Genomic DNA, 16,530 nt, shown 5'->3' with positions numbered 1-16,530 from the left:
GAAGTTTCCGAACTTCAATCGGCAGAGGACAGCACTTGTATGTGAAGGAGAGGAACGACAATAAAACCAGTAAATGAGCAAATGTCGGGAAAGATGGCAATATGAATTTAATGAATCTTTTACAATCAAGATTGACATTCCACATTAAATTATGCTTAATTTCTCTAGGTGTACGCAAATTTCATCTTATCCTTTGAATTTTATATGAAGTATTCTTTTCTTTTTTTGGTAAAATATGAAGTATTCTTTTGACCCTCATTTAAATCGATAATAGCAAAAGCAAATGAAAAATGAAATTTCCCACTAATGACACACTATCATAAGGGAATTAGTTAATAAAAGAAATACTTGAAATGACGGTGCTTTAAAAATAATGCATATGAATATGAAATCTAATTCTGGGAAATCTAATTAGTGATGGTTTCTTAGAGGATCGGAACTTGTCGTCTTAGTGGGATTAGCTCTCGAATTAATTAGGAAAATAAAATACATACTAACTAAAAGTAGATTAGGGAATTGCTCAAAGTTTTGATCTTGCATAAATGACACCATCATAGAACTTAGCTTCTAAGCTTTTATATATTAATATAATGCATTAGCAAATTAGATTAAACATCACACAAGTTCATAAACTGGTTAAGTCCAAATCTTTGACCTGTACAAGTGGCTCTGACATGGGAAAGTTCGCATGTAGTGGGAGTCAAATGAGTAACCATTAGTTTCTGAACTAAAATACATCATAGCACTAACCAATTGTAACAATCTTAAAAGGCTGTAAAAGTTTGTGTTGAAATGCATTGAACCCACTTTTTTCCATAATATCTTATGGAGGGTTACGGGAGAGAAAGATGTGACTTTGAAAGTATTATACTGTGAGATATGTCACTCTGACCTACACAATGTGAAGAATGATTGGGGATTCACATCCTACCCTGTGATGCCCAGGTATAAGTTAATAATCACCTTTTATCATTTTTCTCCCTCATAGTAAGTGGAAAAAAATTACATTTGATTATGGCATTGCAGACATGAGATTGGAAGTGTCATAACGGAAGTAGGAACCAAAGTGACAAAGTTCAAAATTGGAGATAGAGTGGGCATCGGGTGTATGATTGGATTGTGTGACATTTGTGCTAATTGTGGTGATAATCTTGAAAATTACTTCCTCAAAATGGTTCCAATCCATGGCGGTCAATTTAGCCCTAATAATGATAGTGAAGATTTTAATGGAACAATTAACTACGGATGCTTCTTGGACATCATGGTCGTAGATAGCACTTTGTATTTAAATTTCCAAATAACATGCGACTCAATGGTGGGGCACCTCTCTTTTGTGCCGGTATTACTGTCTACAGCTCATTAAGGTACTATGGACTTGACAAGCCTAAAGTGCACATAGGAGTGGTTGGGCTCAATGGACTTGGCCATATGGCTGTCAAATTTGCCAAGGCAATGGGCCTTAGGGTGACCGTCATCAATACCTCCCCGAGTAAAAAGGAAGAAGCCATTAACCATCTTGGTGCTAATGCATTTTTGATCAGTCACAATGCAGAGCAAATGCAAGAATGTTATGTTTCCGCAAGCTATTTCTTGACTTGCAATTAGGATAAAGACCACTAAAGTAATTTAAAGTCACAATTATTTTCTTGATGCAATCAGCTATGGGCACAATGAATGGCATTATAGACACTATCTCAGCTATGCATGCTCTCTTGTCGTTGATTGGTCTCTTGAAGTTTAATGGGAAGCTTGTCATGGTTAGGGGTGAGCGGTTCCAGGTTCTTTATAGATTCCATCTAGAACCTGGAACCCACCTTCAGGTACAGGTTTCTCATTTTTTGGAATCTAGAACCTACCTGTCGAAACCTAGAACCTAGAACCTAACTTGTCACAGTTTCCAAGGTCGGTTCCAAGGTCCAATAGGTTCTTTTTTTTTAGTTAAACAAAACGAATGAAGGCAATAATAATAAATAAGATCGTCATTCATAAAAAAGAATACAAAATAAACAAAACTATCACCTGAATAAAAGGAATTCTTGGCAAGGAATTCAATTAGATAAAAGTAGAGGTAAGCGGTTCTAAGTTTCGTACAGGTTCTATCTAGAAACTTGAAACCTACCCGTTAGAACAGGTTATTCATTATTTGGAACCTAAAACCTACTTTGCATACCCTAAAACTTGGAACTTATCATGTCATAGGTTCTAAGGTCTACCCATATCCTACTTATGTTATTATTTGAAAGATTACATTTTACTAATTATAACTTATATTTAGATATACAAAAATATGAATATTAATAAAGTAAAAATCTTAACTGTAAAATGAAAACTTGGACTAGTGCTTCCAGATTATACATTCATTGTCGAACAGCATGGAATATTGAAAGATCGCACGGAGACATGGATCAAGGGAAATATAAAACCTGTTTTTGGTTCTATGTTAAAAGTTATAAGTTCCAAGTTCTTCCAACTAAGAATCTGAAACCTATCCGTTAAAAAATGTTCCTCATTTTTTGGAACCTAAAACCTATTATGCATACCTTGAAACTTGGAACCTACATGTTTCTACTGGTATGGTTCTCAAGTTCTAGGTTCTACCATGAAACCATGCACACCCCTAGTCATGGTTGGTCTAATAGACAAGCCCCTTGAACTACTTGCTATGCTACTCCTCCTAGGTAAATAACTATAACATACATCTCAAAGAGATTATCATCTACATTTTCTTACGATTAAAATTGATATGAGGGGCCTCCTGCATACATGTTAGCTCAAATTTGAAATGTGTGTGCAGCACAATTATGAACTCTCATTCGCAACATTGAACTTCTTGGTTGTTACTAACGACATGTAGGAAAATAGTGGGAGGAAGTATTGCTGGAAGGATTAGGAGACGCAAGAGATGATTGATTTTGCAGCGGAGCATGGCATAACCGCGGATATTGAGGTTATTCCAATGGACTTTGTGAACACTGCCATGAAGTGTCTCACAAAAGGGGATGTTAGATACTGATTCATCATCGACATCGGGAATTCATTAAGTCTTACTGAAACTTAATTGTGTTAATAACTACAAGAAAGCTTGGATAGAACATGGTCGATTTACTGTTGACATCAGTTATTGGGTAATTAGTTTGTATGCATGCTTTTTCGTCGTATTTACGCCATTGTTCTTGCTGGGATAGAGAAGTCTTCTCTAAGGACGATTACTTTGTAAAAAAGTGTTATTAAGTTACGGTCTTCCCTAACAGGTATGATATTCTCTCCGAAAATTGCATCTCTACTATAATCATGTGTACTTTTTAATCAATTGGACTGGGCAACTATAATTATTGGATTGTGCATATTTTTGTCTTCAACTGTGACTATTTGACTTCCATACCCATGGATTAGACATGACAGGATAACTGAACAACTGGCAGACTAAACGAGATAAACAGGAGAAAACTAAGAGAGAGGTCTTCGAATTTGAACCCTTAACACATGCTCTCTTATCATGTTAGACTAACAATTTTTCTCACAAACTTGAACTATTAAGAAACGGATCAACAATATATGTATAGCCTATGAGTTGACATAAACTTTTAAAACGTTGAATATTTACGACATAGTGAAGTATTAAGCATCTAAAGTCAGGTCATTGTACGACCCCATGCTTATATAAATGGGAATTTACTCATATGTCATGTCGTCCTTTTAATCTAAAGTGCCTTGTCAACCGTCTTTCAAAATTTCCTTAGCTTTAGCCATTGGATTAAGCACGGTACAGTTCCATGCTTGAGGCTTTCGGACCTTAGCATTAGTTAGTTTAGGTGTCTTGAAATCTATACATTTATTTTCACAAGACATCTACAAAGGAGATAATCACACACCACATGAAATGATTTCATAACTATTAAACTCCTTGACTTTCTTGAAAATAGAGGACCCAAAAAAAAAAAAAAATCAGCGTCATCCAGCGCTTTATTAGTTTCATCCAAATTGGGATCACAGAAGATATTAACGTGACGTTTTTAGTATTTTCCAAAGCGAACTACATTGATGTTGCCCCCAAAATACAAATGAAAAGTCATAAAAAACTACAAAAAACAAAAAAAAAAAAAAAAGGCTGAAGATTAAAGCAATTTTATAAAAGTAAAACAACGAAGCATGGAGAGAGAGAGAGAGAGAGAGAGAGAGAGAGAGAGCGAGCGCCCCAATGGGGGTGGTATTAACATGCTAACGGGAAGTACTCAATTGCAATAATAGCACAAAATTTATGACTCAGAAAAAGAGCAGCTTCGAGACCCCAAGCGACGCAACCCATCTGTGTCGCCCCGGCGTTGCAAGAATCCAGGCGACAGTGACGCCGGAATAGCACAGCACCAGGCAATGCAGCTGATGGGAGATGTAGCTCGCTTGCTCAGGCGAGAATGGATGAATGAATTCCTGACTGAACTGGTGGAACCATTGTATTGGGATCTGCAAAATCAATTCTAACCTGGCCCACAAGGCCAAATTGCCGGATTGCGACCTTGGAGAAGCCACGACTTGCAGTTTGCAAAGCCCATTCGAGGATCGACTTGAGAACGCTATGTCACCTTTCGTCCACTTTGGGAGCCATATCTACTGACCTACATCTTGCTCGTCAAGTCCGGGGTCCTATGGCATGCTCGTTTGGGTCACGCCACGCCAAGCCAAGGCGATGCCACTGCCCGACTTGCAGGCAAGGCGCTGCCGGAGCTGCACCACCCTACGCGAAGTTGCAGCAAAGCTTTAGTTCCACCAAAAAAAAAAAAAAAAGGGAAAGAACTGACCAAATCAATCGGTTTGCTGCTTCAATTCAGCGGCTACAAACAGAAGAAATCTCTCAATTCAGCTTGGCTTGAGTAATGCATAAAAAATAATAACCTGGATAGAGCTGACTAGCATACCATTTCTCTTCGGTTGCTCATTTTGCTCGCTAAATACGTCATCACGACTCGTGGGTTTGACTCTCAAATTGTTCTTATCTGTTAAAGTATAAGCTCAGAAACATTGATCTGAGGGCCGAGTAGATTTTCGATTAAATAGGAAGAAGGTGATGCTTATCGGATACATATCGATGAGGGAGCAATCCTAATCGTCTCTAAATATTGTAATCACCAAGTTAATTGAAAAAAAAAAAAAAATAGAGAGGGACAAATATAATCTTTACGTTTACTTCCCGCCGGCAGCATTCGGACAATGTGCTTGCAGGGGAACAGAGACGAGAATTACAAAGGCAAAAACAGAGAGAATGTTAGCATGATGCAATGGTCTTGATATTGAATAGAAAAAGCTATAAATTCCTTTGTCTTCTTTTGGATTGATCTCATTGGCAACCCTATACTCCAATCCTAAGAGGCATTTGAACATTTTCCTCTAAAAAAAATTAAAAAATAAAAAGAAATTATCCTTCAAATCAGCTACCATCAATCTATACTCCAATCCCATTGATTGGTCGGGAACACCATGCCGAGCTGCGGGACTTAACGTTAATACTTTTGCTCTATACCAAGACGATAGACACCAAATGATCAGGAGGTGAAAGTTATGTTCTCTGTCGTTTGTCAAAGGCTATTAGCTTTGGTTATGGAGGATACAAAACAAGCAATGCCGTAATGGACTGCAATCCCTAATTTGGCACATTCAGGATGTTAATTTTCTCACTTATGATTCAACGACGTCAGTCGTCCGCTTTGTCTATTGTCTTCGAAAGCAAAGCATTGCAGCATAGTCTTGCTTGGGAATGAGAGATACCAACAAAGCAATCAAAAAGGCCTCCAGTTCCTATAACCGAAGGATATTAGTCATCAAATATTATCAGGAATAAGAAGTTTCCAAACTTCAATCGGCAGAGGACAGCACTTGTATGTGAAGGCGAGGAACGACGATAAAACCAGTAAACGAGCAAATGTCGGGTGACGCTTTATAGACCCTCTCCCGTGCCATGTGAAGTTGAAGAACGAAGTAAATAATATAAACAGAACTTAGCAAAAAATTGAAATACTGCATGTTAGATAAATTTCTCACGCAAAAGTTTTCAACATCATCCACCAATTTTTTAGGGTAAGTCTATTAAAAGTGTCAAATGTTGTGTACAACAATCACTTTAGTGCCAAAAGTTTTCACCGGCTCATTTAAACTAAATCAAAGAAAAAACGATCACTTAAAGGTCAACAGCAAAAAATTCCAACCAAATTGATTACTTTATTTATAATTAAAATCATGCAATTTTTTTTAAAAACTCCAGTCCACGTGGCATGCTTGACACTTAAATTATTGCTTTTTAACAACAATCGACACTGAAGTGATCACTTTGTATTCAAATAATCACTTCAAATAAAATTTGACACTTAAATTATCACTATTTACAACTTATGGACAACATCATTTAGGGATTATATGCTGGCTAAGCACGCTAGCAAGCCACGTAGAACTGAGAAATTAATAAAATGTCACGACGTCGGATTTCCGATGACCCAAATAGGAATTAGTACTTAAATGATCTTATTTTTAAAAGTGACACTTAAGTGATCCAAAAAAACTTTTTGACACTAAAGTGAGTGCCGTATATAACTTTTGGCACTTCTAGTGTCCTTGTTCCACCATTTTTTCATCTACAACTTATGAAATTTGTAATCAAATGGTGCTGAACCTTTCAGAACTGAAAAAAGGCACTACATGTCAGAAAATTCCCTTTGATTCTGCAGTCAGTCACTGGTGTATAAATAGCTAAACTTTGATTCACCGTTTTTTTCACGGGCATATCGAACCGTTGATATCATGAAAAATAATGAAGGCGTTGACTCAAAACGTAAGACCGAAGCAGGTGCATAGATTGAAAAATGATTCAAGTTCCAGTTCGTCCACTCCTGAGAATCGCTTATCGCCTTCATCATTTCCTCTGGTTTTTGGAAGCGAAGCGAAGTACTAGGTAAAACAAGACCCTATATAGAACCGCCCAACCCAACATTATCAGCACATTCTTCCACTTGTGAGATTCATGTGTCGAAATATGGAGTCCCGATAAAATATCATTCCCGGTGATGTTATATCCAAAGGTCGCGTCCGTCTGGTATTGGTTCATCAGTAGCCCCTCATACGGATAGGTCATTGTCGAGATCTTGTTCATCCACTTCCAGTACGCCGGAATGTCATGGCTATTCACGAAGTACCCGCAAAACAGGAAGAACAGCGCGGTAAAAGCGATGACAGCTGCGTAACCAAGTATGTAGTTGGGCACAACCGAGCTGACAAACACCACAAACGAATTCGTCGAGAGGAGCGACACATAGAGGACCAACAAGAAGTACAAGAATGGCCCGCGGAGCTTCAGGGCTTTCCAAACGATGGCAGCATAGACCCCAGCCTGAACCGCGAGGAAAGGCAGGTAAGTTACGAGGCCGGCAATTGTGTAGGAAGAGGCACGGTAGGCATTGTGGGAGGTCTCACGGACGAAGATGAAGCGCTCTTGAATGAAGGCCGGGACAGCATCATTGGAAGAGAAGAAGAAGAGGCAGACCGTGAAGATGAAGAAACTGAGCCGGTTCGTGATCCCTTGGTTGTCCGCCTTCGGCCTCATGAACATTGTCGCCATCATGATCCCCATGACAGTGAGCACCATCAGCCTCGAGAGGAAGAGTTCGGGGGTCCGCTGGATGTTCTTGAAATTGCGGCGCATGAGCATCCACGTCTCAGGGAAAAATGAGTTCGCGAACTTAGGGCCGAGATTTTGGTGAGATCGGAGGGCATTCAGGCCAATGTTCGGGGTCAAGTAGTCGTTCTCGTTCACTGTATAGTCGCTGCTGTGAGGCGTCGGCGTCTCATGGAGAATTTCACTCGAGTACGCGTAGTAACTTCCCGGTGATGCACTGCATAATCGATAAACGATGGCAAGATGAATGAGTGTTGCCAAACACTAGAAGCAGAAATTTAGTGAAGAATAATTTTCGTTTGTAGACTATAGCGAATTCAAGTACCCGAAATCATCGCCAAAGAATGTCTTTGAATTGCAAAAATAGCCACATCTTCATCTAATTATATGGTTTAATACCTCATTGCAGCTTGCATCTTTGGTTCAGCGTTCTGTCTTGAAGGAGTGAACCCAAGTGCCTGCATAACTCCACTGCGGCTTGGAGTCCATGTTGAAGATAAATTATTGTAAGGACTTCTCAAGCTGTGGTCAAACTCATCGTTCGCAGAGTGCACGCTCGCTTGCAAGTGCAATCGCCGGCCATTTCCGTGGTCGCGGCTCTGATCGTGCCCTTGATTCCTGTGATCGCGGGGACGAGAAGGTGGGGTGGGTGTGACCGTTGAGATCGACATCTCTTCATCAGACAGCGGTGGGGGTTTCATGCCCGTCCGGACGAACTCGGCCAGAGCTTCGACCCCAAACTCGGATTGATCGTACTCTTGGATGACGTCGATGAGGTGCTCTATTGAGTTCTCGCCCTTCGGGACTTTCCGGCCCATGCGGCCAAGGTGGAGGGTCACGTCTTTCGGCGATCCTTGGAACATAAGCTGGCCGCGGGCCAGGATGATGAGATGGTCGAGGAGGAGTTGGATTCTCGATGAAGGCTGGTGGATGGTGAGGATCACGGTGCTGCCGGACCGAGCTATGTCGTGCACCTTCTCAATCACGCTGTGGGCGCTGGTCGAATCGAGGCCCGAGGTTGGCTCATCGAGAAAGAGTAGGGATGGCCCGTGGATGATGTCGACGCCGATTGATACCCTCCGGCGCTCTCCTCCGGACACCCCACGTGTCCCCTCATCCCCGATGCGGGTGTTCCGGGATGACTGTGATCAAAGCAGTGATCGCACAAATTACTCGAGGAAAACAATGAACTTCTCCTTAGAAAATGCATGCTTCGATGCCATTCCAATCTTCATATGCAATTCTTTGCTTAAACATATTGCATAGACTGGTCCTTGAAAGGATCGCATAGGTGTTAATGTCTGTCAATAGAAGCTAACCCAAATTCAACTATCCTAACGCGTGATGATTTTGTAAAATGAATTTAGGTAGTATTTTCTCAATATCAAAGATTGTGTATCTTACATATTTATTCCTTGGCTTTTGTATTAATCAATAACTTTTTTGGTGAAAGCATTTTTGCATATAAACCTGGGAGATGGAAATAGTCAATGAGGATGTGCAAGAAACCTTCAACTGAAGACTCCGTGACCATTAACTTTGTCCCGACTCAATAAGGGAAATAAGACACGCAAATTGTGAAATTGATTATATAAGTTCTATGACATATTATAACTCAATGTTTAAAATAGTAGCCGTATTTAAGCTTTTAATAGAAATCCGGTGCATTGATTTATAGATAGAATTTACAATCAATCTCACCCTCTAATGCTAGTAGAAAAAGTCAAGTTTAAGTGCTCAAAACTCACCGAGAGTCCGAGCTGCTCGATCAACTTCTCCACTCTCTGGATCTTGTCCGCCATCGAGATCTGCCCCAGCCGGAAGTCAGCGGCGAACATGAGCGTCTCATAGACAGTGAGCATCGGGAACAACCTATCATCTTGCATTATGTAAGCAGAGGTCCTCTTGATCAAGCTAGGACTCATCTCCATGCCGTCCAAGGAGACCCGGCCCTTGAGGCTCCCGCTTGCAATCCTCCCCGCCAGGCCATCCAAGAATGTGGACTTCCCCGCCCCACTCGGGCCCATCACCGCCGTGATGCACCCTTTTGGGGCATAGCCAGTGATCCGGTGGAGCAGGTCCACGTCCTGCTTGAACCGGTGCCCGTCAATCTTCTTCTCCTTGGTCACGGTGTAGGTGAGGGCAGAGAACTCAAGCCCGCCGGTGAAGTTCATCGGCTTCGGGATCTCGATCACAGTTTCGTGATGATGGCCATTCTTATGAGCCATTGCTTGGTGCTCCAACCTATCGCTCCGGTGGTGGTTTGAACCCTTCTTCTTTGGTGAACTTACAGCATTGAGAGGGAGAGAGATTTAGAACTGGCTTCTGGTGTTTCTCCTTTTGGTCTCCCAAATTGTAGTTGTTGTGTACATGGTATATTAATAAATATTGGAGCGAGAGAGAGAGAGAGTTTCCACAGCTGGAGGGGCACTTCAAGGAGATAATTTCGAAGCACGGTGATCAGGATGTCTTCATTGAAGAATCCGGTTTCGGTCGTATTCTTCGAAAAATCACGGTATGCCTTCTTGTAAACTCCCAAGGCCTTTGGTTGGAGTCTAGTTCTAGAATTGGCCACCCCTTGGCCTAGCTCCATTGGATGTTTCTACGTGCCTGATTTGCTTAACTCTTCATGCCAGAAACCTGTGCATTGTGTTCTTGAGATTGATCATCAATTTGTCTGGTCCGCCCACAGCAGAAATGCTTACATAGATAATGTCCTCGTAAGCTCGCGCCACACGGGTCATGAGATCGACGTTGACAGATTTCTTTACCGTCAATATACCTAATTTAAATCTGTAGTGATACCATGAGATTTATGTGCGGACTTCTCAATGAACTTGTGAACCCACTAATTACATTTATATTAGGGGTGAGTATAGTTTCAAGGTAAAATTGAGAACCTGAGAACCAAACCCATAGAAACCAATCCAATTCCAAGTTCTAAGATATGCAAAGTATGTCCCAAATTTAAAAAATTGGGAAACCTATTCTGACAAGTGAGTTCATGGAAACTTGAAATAAGTCCTTGTATTTTTATTGTTATATATCTCTATGCAATTCTACGATATTCCATGACATCCAATAATAAGTGTGTAATCTGAAATCATCAATCTAAGCTTCTATTTCCAATGATATCTATGATTGAGACTTTTACTTTATTAATATTTCATAACCTTCATGTGTCCAAATATGAGTTATGAACAATAGATTGTAGCAAATGGTAATCATTAACTACAATCATTCAATTAAAAGTATAGGTGATACTTAAATAGACTTTGAAACAGATTCCACCCATGACAGAATAGGTTTCAAATTCTAGTATGTAAGATAGGTTTTAGGTTCCAAAAAACTAAAAACCTATTTCGCTGGCTAGGTGGCACTTGGACAAAACCCGAAACCAATCACCCCTAACTCATATAGCCATTGATTCAAAAGAGTAAACTATCGAGAATACTTGGCAAGACTACAAAATGAGCCTCGCTTGAGCGAGTATTGGAAGTTCATTAGCAGAGAAAAGGTAATGTAGCTGCATTTTATCAGTCATAACTCATAAGATGCTAATCGATGTTCATTGGTAGAGGAATAGAGTTTCAAATGATACTGCTGTCATCAGTTGTCACATGGAAAACTTGTGAATGCTAAAATAAGATGTCATCATCAGTATAGCTTTCAAGGAGCAACATTCAGATGTTACGTACCAACTGGATTATTGAAACATTGCGAGGATTCCAAGGTGAATTATACGATTACAGAAGAAAATACATGCATAACTGCCACATTTAGGTTGTCAACAATCCATTTGTTCGAAAGAAATAAGGATGAATTTGTTGGTTGCTTCTCCCAAGATGTGGATTGGCCTTGGCTGTCTCATATGGCGGAAAAGTTTTATCAGTTAAGTAGAAGACACAGCTAATGCAAACATAAGAGAAATATCAGAGAGCTAATGAAAATGTCTGACAAGATGCATAACATTATCATCATGCAAATACAGACAGATGCCCCAGAATTTTGTGAGTCACATCATGCTCCCTTTTTCTTTTTTTTTTTTTTTCTTTTTTGGGGGGGCGGGGAATAGTGCAAAAATTAAGCTCTCAGAGAATTTACATGGTTCGTCAACGGGTCTAAATCCACTTGAAGAGATCGATGAGATACTTCACTAATAATCAATAGTGTATGAATTACAATAGCTCAATCACACTTTCAATTGTTTGCCTAACCCAGCTGTAGCCGCATAGCCTCCCAAGAACAAAATTAAAGAGAAAAAACGAAAGTAACCAGTGCAAGTTCTCTTTGATAGCTCTTCCGAACTTCCTCTGAAGTTAGACTTAATGTAACGTACGAAATATGTCAAATCCCAAATTAATTGGCGAGACGTGTAAATAATCTCAACAAGTCAGGGAGCAGGTCGAACTTCTTCGGTTAGAATTAAAGTAATGTACGAAATAGGTCGACCGCAAAACTTAAAACATTGTTCCACACATGTTTCAGCGCTGCCCACTGTCAGCAAGACGTATGAATAAATCTCAAGCTAAAAAGTTAGGAAGCTGTCGAACGACGGAACTTATTGTTTGTCCGATGTCCAATCCTGCCGCAATTCGATCCCCCAAGCGTCAGGCTTGGTGTGGCCAGACATCCCGTCTTTCATTGCAGGACGCCCAATTCTAATTGGAACCCATGATCGGCCAATGTTGTAGGGTACATCAATATCATATTACGCATAAAATCATACTTAACATCAATATGCTTCCTTCGCTCGGGATACATAGGTAAAAACTAGACCTGATTATGGGTTTCACGAGGCCTGCCCAGGCCTGATGTTGGCAAGAGGGCCTGAAGACTAGAGGCTCAAGCAAGGGTGTTCTATCTTAGCTTGAAATTTTGTCGATAAGACTTTTCATTTGTCAAAAAACAAGACTTTAATGATTGGCGGCTTTGGCAGAAATTTATACCCGACCTTAAAGCCAAGTACGCATGGATCGACCCAATGGTCACCTCTAGTAATATGGCTAAGGGGTAAGCCTTCAAGACACGTGGGTTTCCAATATAACACTTTACACATCCATCCACTCTACTTTCTCTCCAAACTGAACAACTTATATAATAATAAAAAGGCTAAAACAACAAGAGGGGGTGAATTGATTTTCACAATAAATAAATAAAATCGTGAAATACAAGAGAAAATTCTCTTTTAGAAGGAAAATCAATTATGCTGATGCAGATGCTTCTATCTAGTAGATGATGAGACCCTTCAAAAGATGGAAGATATTGTAAAACAGATTTATAGTAGTTTGGTCTTCTACTTGACCTATGTCCACTTTTTCGAATTAACAACAATCAACAAGGTTAGAACCCTTTTTACCAAAAAAAAACAAGGTTAGAACCCACTAGTAGTTTTAGAGATGTTATAGTCCAAAAACATTAATGTTTTTACACGAAACTCAATAAATAACTCTACAAATACAAACACCTTTAAGAACATTGTAATCTCTCTCTCTCAAGACAACCCTCACAAAAAATAATAACCAGAAAACAAGCAGCTTTTACAAGTGTGACCACAAGAGTAAGAATGACAGAGAAAATAGAAGTTGTGAATTTCCACAAACTCCTCAGCCACCCTTGATCATCTTAGATAGCCTTCTAATCTCCAAACTCACCGTTGGAGGCCAATTCTTAGTCAAAGGAGTTGTTGGACCAACTTCTCTGCCAGCAGAGCTATTTTTGGCTAATCGAGTTTATTGTCTGCCGTCAAAGCAAACGTTTTTCGAAATTAGAGATTTATGCTTCTGCAGGCTATCTGATCCTCTAAACTACTTGAACAGAAGAAGAAAAAATGTTATGATATTCTCTAAGCTACTTTCTGTCGCGACCTCTTTTTTCTTGCGCCCGCTATCGGGTACGAGCGCCTAAGGAGGCTAATGGCTCGGCTGAATTTATTAAGCCCGGACTCTCCCAAGTCCACCAATTCACGACTTTAATAGCTTGAGTTTTTAACCTATAAATCAATTTTTAAAATGGAGTCGCCACTAATTGGTTTGGGGTGGGTCGATTAGAAACCCAAGCGAAGTATCGGGAGAAATACTTGCTCCCGCACAACCAGAGAAATTAAGATCGGGGACTTGATTACACTAATTAATCACTAATGCCCTTTCGGTATCTAATCTTGTTTAAACCCTAAGGCTTTTGGATTTTTGAGGGATTTTCCATGCATTTTTGGGAGGAAAAACATTTTTGAGTCATTTTCTAATTTTTGGACACAAAAGGGATTTTTTGGGGTTTTTTGGTATTTTTGGAAAAATACAAGTCTTTTTGGCTTTTTCTGAATTTTTGGCCTTTTTTGGAAAATATGAAATATTTTTATTTTTTTTTATTTTTCGAAAAATAAAATATTTTTTAATATTTCTTGATATTTTGGAAAATAAATTATTTTTTGATTTTTCTCGATTTTTTTAGAAAATAAAACATTTTTCAACAATTTTTAATATTTTTCGATTTTCTGAAATTAAAACATTTTTTTAATATTTTTTGAAAATAAAATACTTTTTGATTTTTTTTTTTTTGAAAATAAAATATTTATTATTTTATATTAAAATAATAAAATAAAACCGACCCGGTCGGATCCGCGGTTGGGTCCGACCCGGCCGGCGACCCAACGCGGGACGAGGCCGCGTTGCGGGCCCGACTCGGATTTTTCGGCTTTTTTTCTTTTTTTTTTTAATATTTTATTTAATAAAACGGCGTCGTGGTGGGCGTTTGGGGACACCGGCCCGACCCGACAACCCGGCCCGACAGCCCGCTCCGCGACCCGACTCCCGTAAACCCTTCCGGATCCGACCCAACACCCGACTCCCGCCGCCCACGGACCGCGAACCCTACCCGATTTTTTCGGGTCCGGATCGCCGCGACGGGAAAATCGCAAACCCTAGGGTTTGCGGACTGCATGGCGCCGAGGAGCTCCGGTGACGACGACGGCGGAGACGGCAGCGACGGCGGAGATGACTGGGCTATGCAGAGGGGGATGGCGGCAATGGCTGGGGGGGTGTGCCGCGATGCACCGCTTGGTAACGGCGCGACACGGGCGAAGATGGCGGCGACGGCGAGACCTTACGCGAACCCCTCTCTCGGCGTCCCCTCTCTCTCTACTCCGGCGAAGCCCGGATCCCCGCTGAGCCCTCGGCCCCCGAAGTCTCTCGGTGGGGTGTCCAAGGGTCGCGACCTCGATCACTCTCCCTTTCTCCTTCCTCCGCGCGTCTCTGCGCTCGCTTCTCCGGCCGACCTTGGATCTCGGCGTGCTCGTCCTCGGCCCCCCGTTCTGAAGTCTCTCAGTGGGAGGTTTAGAGGATCTGCGGCCTTCGATCCTTCTCGGCGTGCCCTTCGCTGTCGGAAACGGGGCCTATTTATAGGCGAGGGGGCAACCGGTCGACGAAGCTTCGACCACCGGTCCCCGCGCGCCAAGCGGTCCCCGCCGCCGAACCGGCGTCCCATCCGACGCTTGTTGCCCCTCCCACGTTCTTATCCGATGCCAACCGCCCTCTACTCCATGTGCGTCATTGCTGCTCCTCCCCTCCGCTCCGGTGTCGCGCCCTCGTGCGTGCGCTGCAACCTGCGCGAGGAAGAAGAAGACCCGGCTCGGGCCGGGTGACACGGAAATGGGCTTCGCGGGCCCATGCGAGGGCTTTCCTGCTTTCTTTTTGCTTTTGTTTTGTTTTTTATTTTTGTTTTGCTTTTATTTGTTTATTATTCCGAAAAAAGACAAGATAAATAAAAACTTAATTAATAAGATAGACTTAATTAAAATTGAGGTGTCAACACTTTCTGCGGATTTCAGACCTTAAAAGTGGTGGCTAGACACCAATTTAAATTCAAATCAATTTGGAAAGAGGCATAGGTCCTCCTATCCAGTATACTCCATCTCTAAGTTTGTTATTATATGCTAATCAAAGTTATCTTTTTCTATAATTTATGGACACAAATGCAAAGCCTGACCACTTGGAGGTTCATGAAATACCCCGCAATGTCTATGAACCCGAAAGTGCATCCCTTTAGCCTGTACGGCCTTACTATAAAGTAGCTTGCATGTAATATGTGAAATTTGAACCGGTGGCCTTCCTCTTATTCCCAACCATCTACGCTAGTAGTGGGGGATTAAATGCCGATGCCAACCTAACTTAATCTTTTTTTAATACGAACTGAATTTTAACTTTTACTTTTTATTTGATTTAGATCTTCCGGCCCATATACTTTGACTTGTTTAACTAGAAATATTAAAAACTGTCATAACATATAAATACCGATGCGTAAATGCATGTACTTTGAAATTTGCATATAATTACGGGAAAACAAAAGGTGCTTGTGTTCACTTATGATCGTGGGCCTAATGTTCAGTCATTTTAGAATTTCGGCAATGAATATTTGCTCTCTCGATTTGAACTTCTTTCTGGAAAATGAGAAGATATTTTCTAGTTAATAATATATGCCTACAAATAGCCCAAATATTAATATGCCTTTAAAGGTGTGTTTGTTTCACAAAAAATGAATAATCTAAAGAACATATAAAAAATAATAATCTCTTATATCGCTTACAAAAAGTAATAAATGAAAACTATTTTGATTATCAATAAAAATATTTAGATATAAATTGTTGTCGATAATGAAAATATTTTTCCTTGATCAATTATTTTAAGCTATACAAATGATTACTATTAAAAAAATATTTTTCCAATTATTTATTTTTCATCAACCGAACGGAGTCTAATTGTCTATTTATACACCATGAAATGTGTTCACTTGTTCAATGCGTCACATGGGCCCATCTAAACATTCTTTACTTGAATAGTAGGAATTCCAAAAGGATAAAGATGAAAGATCCACCTCTT

At 40.5% G+C, this 16,530-nt stretch overlaps 1 protein-coding gene and 1 pseudogene across 1 annotated transcript; one reads left to right on the top strand and one right to left on the bottom strand.

The window, feature by feature from the left end:
* The first annotated feature begins 674 nt into the window (after positions 1–674).
* On the top strand, positions 675–3,058 carry LOC104416938 (annotated as a pseudogene).
* A 3,840-nt stretch (positions 3,059–6,898) lies between these two features.
* LOC104416937 (ABC transporter G family member STR2) lies at positions 6,899–9,885 on the bottom strand. Its single transcript, XM_010028272.2, has 3 exons — positions 9,406–9,885; positions 8,057–8,799; positions 6,899–7,874 (listed from the first exon to the last, which is right to left on the bottom strand). Exons 1-3 carry the CDS (start codon positions 9,883–9,885, stop codon positions 6,899–6,901), a joined length of 2,199 nt encoding a protein of 732 aa, XP_010026574.2.
* Positions 9,886–16,530: the final 6,645 nt, after the last annotated feature.

The sequence above is a fragment of the Eucalyptus grandis genome, chromosome 8 (assembly GCF_016545825.1).
Source record: "Eucalyptus grandis isolate ANBG69807.140 chromosome 8, ASM1654582v1, whole genome shotgun sequence".
Classification (NCBI taxonomy): Eukaryota; Viridiplantae; Streptophyta; class Magnoliopsida; order Myrtales; family Myrtaceae; genus Eucalyptus; species Eucalyptus grandis.
Note: the sequence above shows the minus strand (reverse complement) of the source record. Positions and strands in the feature narration are given on the sequence as shown.